Genomic DNA, 11,899 nt, shown 5'->3' on the forward strand with positions numbered 1-11,899 from the left:
CGTTATGAAATATGTATACTTTATTATTGTTTAAGGTGCTTAGACTATAATATATGGTTGACACTATAATAATATTATATACCGTCGGAAACATAATTATTTACATTTTGATAACTTAATTAATTTTATAAATTATAAATGATCTGGAATCAATTAAATATTAAATCTTTGTAATTTTGTAGTAGGTAATAATTGGAGACACTACAACATGTAGTGGTTCTAACCACCGTTAGTCTATCTGCTCTTTCGAAGTTTGCTTTCACTATTTCGTAATACCTTCCATCGCTGAAAAAGAAAACAAACATAAGTACAAAAAAAAGTACATTCGTGTTGGAAAATAAAAAATAATTTGTTTTGATTGCACAATTTAATATTGTTATTGCGCGTTACCTTAAAACCAAGCATTTGAGTTTCAAACATTTCACTCGAAAAATATCAATCGCTTTTTGGCTTTTATCCGAAAATCTTAAATTATCCGGATCCCATTTCAATTCGAGTCTTTCTAATCTCGGACAATTTGTAGCTATACCGTCCATAAGTTGATCTACTAATACGTTACCAGATAGTCTCTCTTGAGTGCCCATAACCATAATTCTGAAATAAATCAACATTGCGTACTTATATTAATTTTTCGTCTTTCGAGATTTTGTATTTTTTTGGAATTTTCTTTATTTTCGAAATATTTTTGTCAAGATATTACTAATTAATAGTCATATATATATTTATAAGATATTTGCATGATAATTAACCAAATGTATTGTATTTTTTTATTTTTGATATTTAAATCAACCATTTGTATATTGTATACCTATATACTTATATTATATATATACACTTTACGTGAATGATAATAATTATATTTACATGACATTGTTGAGAACCGGTAGGACTGTGTTCCACAGTTGATCGGTAATATGTGGCATGCCGGCCAAAGAAAGCCCCTGTAGCTGATGTCCATAACGGGACAAAAATTTATAAAGTCCCTCGTCCGACAAATTGTCCGAATAGTCCAAGTTTAGCGCGATCAGATTCCTGACGTTACCCTGTTCCATGAACGAACTTAACACAGTGTCGTTGAATCCGTTCATCTGGCCTGCGCTCAGAAACTTCAAATTCGGTATCCGAACTAACATATCGATTAGACATTCGGTAGAGAGATCGGTCCCAGATATGTCTAATTCTTGAATCGAAGATTTTTCCCATTCCACTTGCATTAAATACTCGCTGATGAGATCTAAAGTAAATTGCATTCGTCAAACGATTTTTAATTGTGCGTTGTTGTGCCGTTAAGTACAATATTGTAATTACTCGTTTGATTCATTAAGAGGCACCTGAGCCTTTTGCTTCTCTGAAATAACGTTTTCATTGTAGATCCCGTGACCTTGGAACAATAGTTCACGGCCAGACACTCAAGTTGTATACAATTGGAGCTGAACGCGTCAATGTGACTGTCGTCGATGAAGTTTATCCCGTACAAGTTTATGACCCTCAAGTTTGGCGTCGCCGATTTGAGTTTGTGCACGTTTATCACTTCGTAAATCTCTTCTTCTTCCTCCTCGACTTTTTCGTAAGTACCTGCGGGCCGTGAGTGTATAATTAATATCCACGTATACAATATAATATCGCGGCACCCGACTTGCCTATCAGGTGAAGTATTTCCAGTCCGTTGATGAAGTTGTAGATTTTTCTCATGAACCCTTCCATGAAGATCACTTCCGACAGGCACACGCAGAGGTATTTCAACTTGGTGGGGAACGCTTGGAGCTCGCTGAAATCGTGTAGTTGCATGGCGGTCGAGAAGTCGAGTAGCATGTGAGTGAGATTTGGACACCTATTGGCCAGTTCGTGCAAGACTGTGTGCGTTATAAGCTCGATGGGCAGCTCGATGTAGCGCAACGAAGAGCCGAATCTCACACTGAATAATATTATTACACACACGCACGTTGACAATGTTAGGCGAACAACGCGGGCACAATATTATAGTTGTAGGTACATGTATATTGTGTAAAGTATACACTATACACAATATACAGGTTATAACAGAAAGAACAGCAGAGAAATGTCACTAACATTCACTGTATGAAATACCAATTGTTCTGATTAAAATTTAAAAAAAGTTTAGTTTTAAAATATTGGTTATTAGGACAAATATTTTTAATCACATGTTGGTAGGCTGCAGTTATTTGAATACATATTTTGTCACTTCTTTCCGTTACACCTTGAATATAATAGATGTATAGTATATTTTTTATTCTACGGCCGAAGCACTATAGTCACCTGATCAAAGACAACAAAAAGTCCAGAGACGTGACGTGGAGTCCTGATATTTCCGGTCTCAGAGATACGCTGTACCACAGGGACGTGTTATACGCAATCGTGCGCCACTTTTTACACACTCTTGACATACTACATATTTCTTTGTGGCTCAGGTACGAAAATATGTTCAGCAAAACTTTATCCGGCAATTTTTCGATCGTCTATATAAGAAAAGAAATAAGTAGGTAATTTTGTTAAACACTCGGCAACGATACAACACATTATATTATTCCAACATACATTCACGTAAGCACGACTACAATACTATAATAATTGTTAAACTTTCAACCAACTGAATTGTAAATAATAATGATTAATGTATTTTTGTCAGGACATCACGTTCTCAAATTAATCTTTACAATTAAACTAGTTGAATTTTATTCGAGTTTTTTTTTTAAATTTTTCATGGGGAAACGTCAAATTTAATGATAAACACATTTATTATACTATGGATTGCATATAGTTAGTAATTACTATGATAATTATTATCATAACTTTTTTATAATTTTAGAAAGGGGAAAAATGTGTTTACTCAATGATTATGTTATAGAGCTCATCCATTTATATTTAATAGTAATAACTTGCTCACCTTCAAAAATTAAATTTAAAATAATAACACATCCTTATATGCAAAATATATTCACCTGAATATGAAATATTATGTATTTATTTATGTTTTCTTTTCAGTAAAATAATTTACTAATTTAATGTTATTATTTACATATTATTTTATACAGATCGTCAACTAAAATAGTTTTAATTCATCGCGGTATAAAATAATATATTTTATTCTGAACAACATCGTTTTATACAAACAAACTCTTTCTTAGAGCTTTGTTATATTTTTTCATCAATCATTTTTGACAGAACGGAATGTTGAATGAATTTGTTTAACAATGATGTACCTATATTATTTTATTTTTTTGTGAATGAACTATTACTTTTCACCAAATTTACATATTAGCATTTAAAATAAGTGATATAATTTTCAAAATATATTGGTTCTTTATTGTGCATCTAAGCATTTAAGGATTTAAAATTGTATTTTTGAATTTTTCGATTTTTTTAAAAGTGTTGATAAAACATTTTATGCTTGGTAAAATGTTTGATGATTTAATACAAATAACCACATAAGTTGTTCCAATACATATTCATTAAATTTTAATATACATATGTTCATTTTTCTAGAAGTTCAATTTTTGATAAAATTCGTCAATTTGCAAATTATTTTGTATTATCAAAATTGTATAAAATTTCAACTTTAATTACTTAGGCTTGAAAATGTAATACAAGTTTTTTCATAATTTTCGTTCTTACAAAAACAAACAAATCTAAAAAAAAATACAAATATACAATTGTATTTTATAGACATAAAATGTTTACGAAATTTGGTATTTTTAAATAGTTAGGTAGATACTAATAATTTTTGTTATTTTTTTGTAATGAAAATAAAAATATTGATGAAGACTTGACACTTTTACGCAGGTATATTATAAATGTTTGACTACACAATCATGTTTTCAAAATATTTAGATTAATTATTTTAAGCTATTGCCTATTTATACCACGAACTTATTCCTGTATTGACTCAAAAGTTATTAACAATAATTCATATATATTATTATAATAATATTAACAATTTAATAAACGCTATGTTTTCGGCAAAAATGAATTGAACAGTAAGTTCTAATATCAAAATGTAAAATAAATTACTAATAGCACTTTATAATATATCATATTTATACACAATAAAATATACATAGTAATATATACTGACAGACCAGAATCGTAATACAATCGTTTAATTTATCATTGAACTCAAATTGAGCACATCAATTACAGTGGTCAGTGACCTTATTCAATGGCGAGGTTCACTCTACATCTATTTCAAAGCCGAGCTAGTTTCCTGATTTGTTATCTTAGTTTTACCAATCGTATAAACCAAATCATTAAGTTGTTGTTGATAAATTATTCACTATCCTTACAAAAAGTGTAGTGTTTGTTGAATTTCATCAAATTCGTGGATTAATTAAAAACTCGATATAAAATCTAGGGCACCTGCTGGGCTGCATCTATCTACTGTACACTAACAAAAGCTTTCAAATGTTTATTTTGTTAAAATCGTCATCGTCAAAAAATACGAAGCCAACGCGTAGACCTCACCAGAAGCTGGGTATGTACATAATACTACAAAACAGTGTGGCGTTTAATATTCAATACGATACATTCTATATTATATAAATTAGACACTAATTAAACAGCGCAGAACTGACCGACACAAATTAATATACACACTCGACAATATTCGGCTCTTTCTAAATTACTATAATATTATTAAAACGACACATTACAGTTAGTTTGACATTCACCATCGACATGAGCGAATTCAGAGGAACATATTTTATTTACAACCATTTCAGATCATACAGTAAACTACTAATTAAAATATTATATAAATGATAATTGTTTTAAACCAAATTTTTCTACTCAATGATACAAATCTCTAGCAATAGTAATCAAACCCCTTTACCCCCGGTTACGAAAAACTTATCCATAAGGAACAGAAACCCTCCATAGATATTGGATAGTTAATATTGTACAAACATATAGGTAGATATATAATGTATGACATAAAATAATACAATAATGTTATAGGTGGCCAACATAGGTGGCATAACAATTTACTGACCCGTTTAAAATGATAAGTTTACCCTCTCAATATTTTTTCTGGGGGGAGGGAGTTAGAGCCCTCGTGACCCCCTCCACAAACTCCACCTATGATAATGTGTAATGTACACACTTTTAGGAATGAGTACCCCATAAATTGATAAACTGTTACACATTATGTTTTTTTTTAATTTAACTGTAATAATAAGTCTAGTCTAGATGTCGTTCCTATGACTTGCATATTTGCTATTTTATGTTTTTCTGATTTTTTGTACAATGTTACGGTCTTTTAAATTCAATTTTTGGCTATACTAGGTATGTTAAGCTAAAATAGTTTCAACATATGAGTAAACGTATACGGTGTTAATTTTAATATGTTCTCCCTTTTTTACAACATTAAATATTTGCAGGTCACAATCACAGTTAATAATATTATATTACAATTATTATAATTAATAATTTATAATAATTAATAATTTATTATTATAAATACGATGTTCGGCGCGATGCAGACATCTCATCATCGTCTTACCGTTCCGGCGTACGGGCTCTTGGCGGGTCCTCCTGTACCGTCATCGATATACACCTGAGAAGCCTCTAATGCTAACTGCCCCCAGACCTATATAATATGTATATGTGATACGACTCGATTATATCATTGTTGTTATTATTATTATTATTATTATTGATAAAAATATTTAATACTGACGTCTGACGATATATCCATTGTCTGCGGTCGAGTCGAAGAAAATATGTACGCTGGCGAATTGGAAACAAAAAAATAATATTACTATAATATAATATTATATCGTATGCCTGGTAAAATATGAAATACAACGCGCTTTTACGAAAAACGAGAAATATGGCAAACGGATCGGATAGACGGGCAGCCGGTCGCGTATATACCGTCGTACTTACGTAATGGCGCGGTGAACTGGCGGGCTAAGTTATTTTTAAAGACCCAGCCGCCACTGATTTTTAAGAGGAAAAATCTCGTTTTATTCGTGCTACACACTATAAATACACGCAAAACCGGGTACCCACGCCAATGATCGGGGGACCCGTGTAAAACTGTGCGCGTGTGCGGCGATTATTGTTAGTTTTTTTTTTTTTGTATAAAACAGCGAGCGAACGGAGAGAAAACTCCGCCAGCCTACGCATAGATGTATATTATATAATAATATTATTTATAATATTTTACCGTCTTGACTCCGCGGACGGATCCTCGATTGTCTCTGGACAGGACATTGGCCGTTGTCACGTCCACCGACAGCCACGAATCCATTACAATAAGTGTGGACTATTACGCAGTTGAGTCGACACTTGACACGGCTATGGGATGTGAGCGATTTGGCTCCTCTTGTGGTTATAATACTATAGTAGGTATATGGCAAACCAATTATTTATCACCGCGTGGTACATAAAATAAGATAAAATAATTATACTGTCATTGCAGTTGTTGTGTCATTGCACGCGATGGTCGTGTCCGATCAATGTGCCTGTGCCGGAAACACTGATCGCCGATTTTCGGGTGTCGTGAATATGGGCCCACGGTATCGAACAATCGAATCCCATCGACTGTGACCGCCTCGGAGACGTCTGAAAATAGATTAACAGATGGACGCGAGCACCGGTAGAATATACTAGAACACTATAAATACGACGAGGTGCCGATTATTGTGACGTACGCAGGACACATCGGAGAATAGTATATTATAATAACATAATAATATAGTTTAGCTACAGATATGGTATAATATATAGCTTAATAATATACCTACATAAACGTATATAGCCCCCGGTACAATAGGTCCCCGATTAAACTTTATTAAATGCCTATATGCTTAAGTTGTATCGATCCCGAGAAGCAGCGCCAAATACAATTACCTCGCTATAATTGATTAATTTATCGACCCATTACTCGTCAGTCGTTATTGGCGGGAGCCGTTGAGTGCAACTTTTCACTCGCTATTTTGTCTGTTAAACATCCAACTATGCACGTTTTGCCCCATCACTGCCTCGAGATACAAGAATACAATCCGTACGACAATTATTGTCAACTAACGAAATCCCAACCAACTGTCGGATGACGGACTAAAGTTGAAACTTATAAAGTAGAAAAAAGCCACAATGCATTATCTCTTTTTGGTTCAGTAAACTTTTACCTACACTTTTTAAATACGTAGTTCAAATTTTAAATTTTGCACACAACACCACTGTGTCACTGTTAGTTGATTTTTACACGTGTGCTGCAGGGTATAATATAGGTACCGAGTGCAGACTACGATATTAATTACAGATATAGCCAGGTATAGGACTAGGTACAATTTTCAGAAAATATTCGTACATGTATAAAACGTATAAGGACAAGAATAAACGCAAACCAATGATTTTAAAAATTATGAATATATGATTTTTTTTTTTTTATTTATTTAAAAGCCGCTAGTATAGACTATGATAGCTTAACAATTACATAGTAAGAATAAAACAATATAGAATTGAGATTAACAAAAAATTAAGTACTTATATATACTATATAATAAAGCCTGTATGAAGGCAATTATTGTTTTGATAGCTGTTTCAGAATTAGAGTTTAAGATGGAAAAAAGATTGATGGGAATATTAAGAGACATAAGAGTGTTGAAAAGAATTAGTCTTTTAAGTCGGAGTGCAGGGCAGTTAAATAAAATATGAGGAAGGTCACATATATACTCATTAGGATGAAGTGAGCAAAGTGTACAAAGTGGCGAGTCGTTTAGTCCAAGTTTAAATGAGTGACTAGGTAATAATGAATGTCCTATCCGTAAACGATTATAATGGACTATATGAGAAAAAAAAAAACTACTTTAGAAATATAAAATAAAATAAGAAATATATACTGGGTAAACATATATATTATGTAGGTTGGCCAGACGTCCTGTTTTATACGGGACAGTTCCTTATTTTAAAAGATTGTCATACTTATAAAAAATATGTGAAAAAAATTGCAACCTTATTATACAGTATTAGACGCCAAAAATACATCAATTTCCGCCAGCGGTTATAACCTATACAGGTGATCCATTTATTAAAGTAAGACATTTATTATTTCGAAAAGTACTAACGTTTATGAAAAAAAAATATTTAGATATATTGTTTCTAGTCATTATAAACAACATTCTTTAAAAAAAATACATTTTTTTAAATTTTTACTTTTTTGAATGAAAACATACAGTTTTAATTTCATATTACAAAGCAGAATTCCGATACATAAAATTCTAATTTAGTACTCGTAGTTTATTTTATGAGTTATAAACTTATAAATATTTAAAGTTTTGATGTGCGGAGTAGTGGACCAACTTTTTGCAGGGTAACCGTGCAATCAACTCCGCTCATCTAAACTTTAAATACTTATAACTCAACTACTCGTAATTTTTTTTCGAAATCGAAAGTATCAAAATACCAAAATAATATTTTACTTCGGAAGATGGAAATTAAAACAGTATGTTGTCATTCAAAGAAGTAAAAATCTTAAACAATAATAAATTATAAGGATAGAAAATATTTAAAAATATAATTTTTAAAAAAACTACTTGAAACCATGTAAAAATTATATTTTCAAAAACATTAATACTTTTTTAAATAATGAGTGATGTCTTGTGTAAAACGGATCACTCAGTATTAATATACATTTTTAAATACTAATTCGTATAGAATGATATTATATTATTTTATAAAAAAAAAAATTTTAAAAAATGTTTTTAATTTAATAAATATAAAAATAATAATTCATCCCATATTTTAAAATTTTAAACTATAATATAGGTAGCCGCCCTACGTCCTAAATGGCTATATTCGGTATAGTATGAGTCTACTGCAGCAGATTTTATATTGTAATAGGATTATAAATTACGGTTAAATCCTTAATAGAAGATAATATAGTATTATAGTATGAAATAAATGTTTTAAAAAACTAATTTTACAATATTTTCTGTACTTATAATGATTAATTATATTGTGTATTATGTATATTACATTTCATATTATATTATATCGTAAGAAAAAAAAAACATATTTTTAAGTGGTTATTATGAATAAAAAAAAACTAAATAAGTGTAAAACTTTAAACTATATAATATATATTATATAATAGCATAATTAAACGTCCATAGGATATGTTTTTTTATCTGTTTAGAACCGCTAACGAGGGGGAACTGCGCGTTATTAGCACTGCTTTAATGCTTTTCCATACGGTAAGGTCTACCTACTCGATAGGTGGCAATTTACACGATTCGGCAATATAAAACATATTAAGTAAAATACAAAATATAATTTGACAAATTGTATTTGAGTGTGAAATTATATAATTACCAATGTAAATTACAGAGTATAGACAAATGTCTACAATGATATTTAACCACGCGTTGTATAAAAACATCAAATAAAATATAAAAGTCCGAGCATTTAGTGTTTTATAACTTATTATTTTAAAAGTATATAACTAGTGGTATAATGAAATAATTGAAAAGTCATCTAATTTTTGAATTACTATAACCAAGTGGCCCGGAATACTATTCCGTAGTTGCATAGTACCCATACTTATATACGTTTTACTTGGTATACATACACAACTACATTGAAATAAAAATATTATGAAGTTTCCAAAATACTATATAATTGGATGCTTATCATTGCTCAACTTATAAATAATATTATAGGTGGTAATAATAATATAATTTGAATTACAAACAGCGACTATATTATAACAGTCCATGAGTTTCCGCGAGAGTATTTCTCTGTAAGTTAAGGAAATAAAATAAACAAATACATATTAGGTATCTTTACGTCATATAAGTGCCTTGCTGCTTTATAATAATTAGTATTAACGTGCAGTTATAGATTTACGAACAATGAAAGTTGTTGAACAATTCACTGTGTATTGTTTATTCATTTAGGGTATTTGTACATGCAATATACTATTATGTACTAATAATAAAATAAAAAATAGTAAAATTATCAACTGTTTTCCCAACAGAGTGGGTACCGCCTAGCAAAATATTTCGTCTGTCATCTATCTACCGTGATTTGATATATTATAATACTGATAATGAAAATATAAACAATTTATACATTGATATACTATGGATATATTTTTAATATTGAAATAGCGTTTACGAGATGACTGTTACTCGAACGTATTAGGTGATATAGGCAACATGCTGTATTTCCGTAACATTTACTTATACATGTTCAATTATTATTATTCGTAGTTTAGAACTGTTCATTGGTAAAAACAAATTAGTCATTCCATATATTTTTTATTGCTTTGATTTTACGTTAAAAATATGCATACAATAAGATTATTAATATTATTTTTAAATTAAAATATTAGTAGCTTATTAATTAGGTATTTAAAAAATTACAGTATCACATAATATGGAACCTAACAAAGTAATACAGTGGCGCCGAGGTTCATTCCAAGATATATGTAGCAAAATTATAAATTTAATATAGACACTCACCACCAATTTTTTTTTCTATTGACCCGGAAAATCTTAGTGCTTATGAAGCAATCCACGGTGTTTTTTTACCTTGATTAAGTGACTAAGAAAAAAAGAACTTTAGCGTTATATAATCATAACTACGCGTATGTCATGACGCAGTTCATAATATAATCCAAATAAACACATTCTACCTGTACGAGAAAGCTTATTATTATGTACGTTTAACGACTTGGCAGATGGTAAGGCGAAATTTGCCTTCATATCCTCCTACCAGTCCTAAAAAATATTGTATAGCATAGGCAAAGGTATGATCGTTTAAAAATAGATTCAAATAATATTTACCCAATTCCGCCGCACTCCTTTCCCACATAGAAATTTCAAATTTATTGCAAGTCACTGAAAAACCAACAAACTTCCGAATAAAGTTTAAAAGTATATAATTTTATTTGAAATATAATATATTTTTACTCTTGCTAAGTTAATAATATTATTTATACACACATAGACGGTGATCGGAGGGGGGCTTGGCCCTCTTAAATAACCCGAATCGGTCAATGAATAACTAATACCTGTTTTTAGAAAAGTATAATGAAAGCGATATGACAGGTACAAAAATCTTTAATTTTACACATTTTAAAAATCTGTAACTTTTTTTTTTTATTTGTGGTGCAGCATCAAATTCTGGGTTATCAGATTATAAAATAATAAAATATTAGTAACCTATGTATAAACAATACAGTGGTTTCCTTAGATTAAGTTATACACGTAACTTTTTGAATAGTTAATGTTTCAAAAAAAACAACGATGAAGATCCCTCCTAAATATTATTTTCTTTAAATGTAATAACAGATGTTTTATTCTAAGATCACTTTTTAATGCGGCTTCTTTTGTTTTTCGTGAACGTGTTTTGCAGCTGAAAATGACAGGTGTTATAGCTTCCTCTTTATCACGGCGCCTGACACAAGTCACACGGTGGCAATTACACATACAAATAAGTAAATTCTATAGGCGTAATGTCGTGTATCAACTAATAGGTAATATAATTAATATTAACTATAACATATTATACAAATATAAGTACCTATACTTATTAGTTATCTTACTGTCTTTCTTTTCAAATGATAATATAGCTTACATAAATTATATGATATATTGATTGTCATACTTAAATTATAATGCACAGTAAACACGCAATAAAGTATATAACCATACAAGTATGTTGTATGTTTAATAATTCACTAATATTGTCGTTCATCGTAACCACTGATTTGATTGGTCATTAACTCGTACAAAAAAAAATATTGATATATTTGATATTTTAATCAGTGGCGTACACTCGTTTGGTGTGGGTGGGGGTATTCAAACCTCTCCCACCATGGTTTTAACATCATATAGTCAGCGAATATTACTACACAATAATAGTATACTCATAA

The 11,899-nt window shown here is 30.3% G+C and overlaps 1 protein-coding gene and 1 long non-coding RNA gene across 6 annotated transcripts; both read right to left on the reverse strand.

The window, feature by feature from the left end:
* Positions 1 to 2: 2 nt before the first annotated feature.
* LOC132946312 (F-box/LRR-repeat protein 2) lies at positions 3 to 10,650 on the reverse strand. 5 transcript variants are annotated; one of them, XM_061016239.1, is made up of 10 exons: positions 10,485 to 10,650; positions 6,185 to 6,582; positions 5,693 to 5,742; positions 5,516 to 5,602; positions 2,278 to 2,477; positions 1,641 to 1,915; positions 1,309 to 1,575; positions 865 to 1,234; positions 391 to 594; positions 3 to 285 (listed from the first exon to the last, which is right to left on the reverse strand). In XM_061016239.1, exons 3-10 carry the CDS (start codon positions 5,708 to 5,710, stop codon positions 150 to 152), a joined length of 1,557 nt encoding a protein of 518 aa, XP_060872222.1. In that variant the 5' UTR covers positions 5,711 to 5,742; positions 6,185 to 6,582; positions 10,485 to 10,650; the 3' UTR covers positions 3 to 149. The 5 variants fall into 5 exon arrangements, with proteins under 5 accessions (XP_060872222.1, XP_060872223.1, XP_060872226.1 ...); XM_061016240.1 differs by having other exon boundaries at positions 6,185 to 6,634; XM_061016243.1 differs by lacking the exons at positions 5,516 to 5,602; positions 5,693 to 5,742 and having other exon boundaries at positions 6,185 to 6,357; positions 6,429 to 6,582.
* A 53-nt stretch (positions 10,651 to 10,703) lies between these two features.
* On the reverse strand, positions 10,704 to 11,658 carry LOC132946315 (uncharacterized). Its single transcript, XR_009664696.1, has 3 exons — positions 11,602 to 11,658; positions 10,809 to 10,862; positions 10,704 to 10,742 (listed from the first exon to the last, which is right to left on the reverse strand). It is a non-coding gene; the product is annotated as an uncharacterized LOC132946315 (long non-coding RNA).
* Between the last annotated feature and the right edge of the window lie 241 nt (positions 11,659 to 11,899).

Source organism: Metopolophium dirhodum, chromosome 6 (assembly GCF_019925205.1).
Source record: "Metopolophium dirhodum isolate CAU chromosome 6, ASM1992520v1, whole genome shotgun sequence".
Lineage (NCBI taxonomy): Eukaryota > Metazoa > Arthropoda > Insecta > Hemiptera > Aphididae > Metopolophium > Metopolophium dirhodum.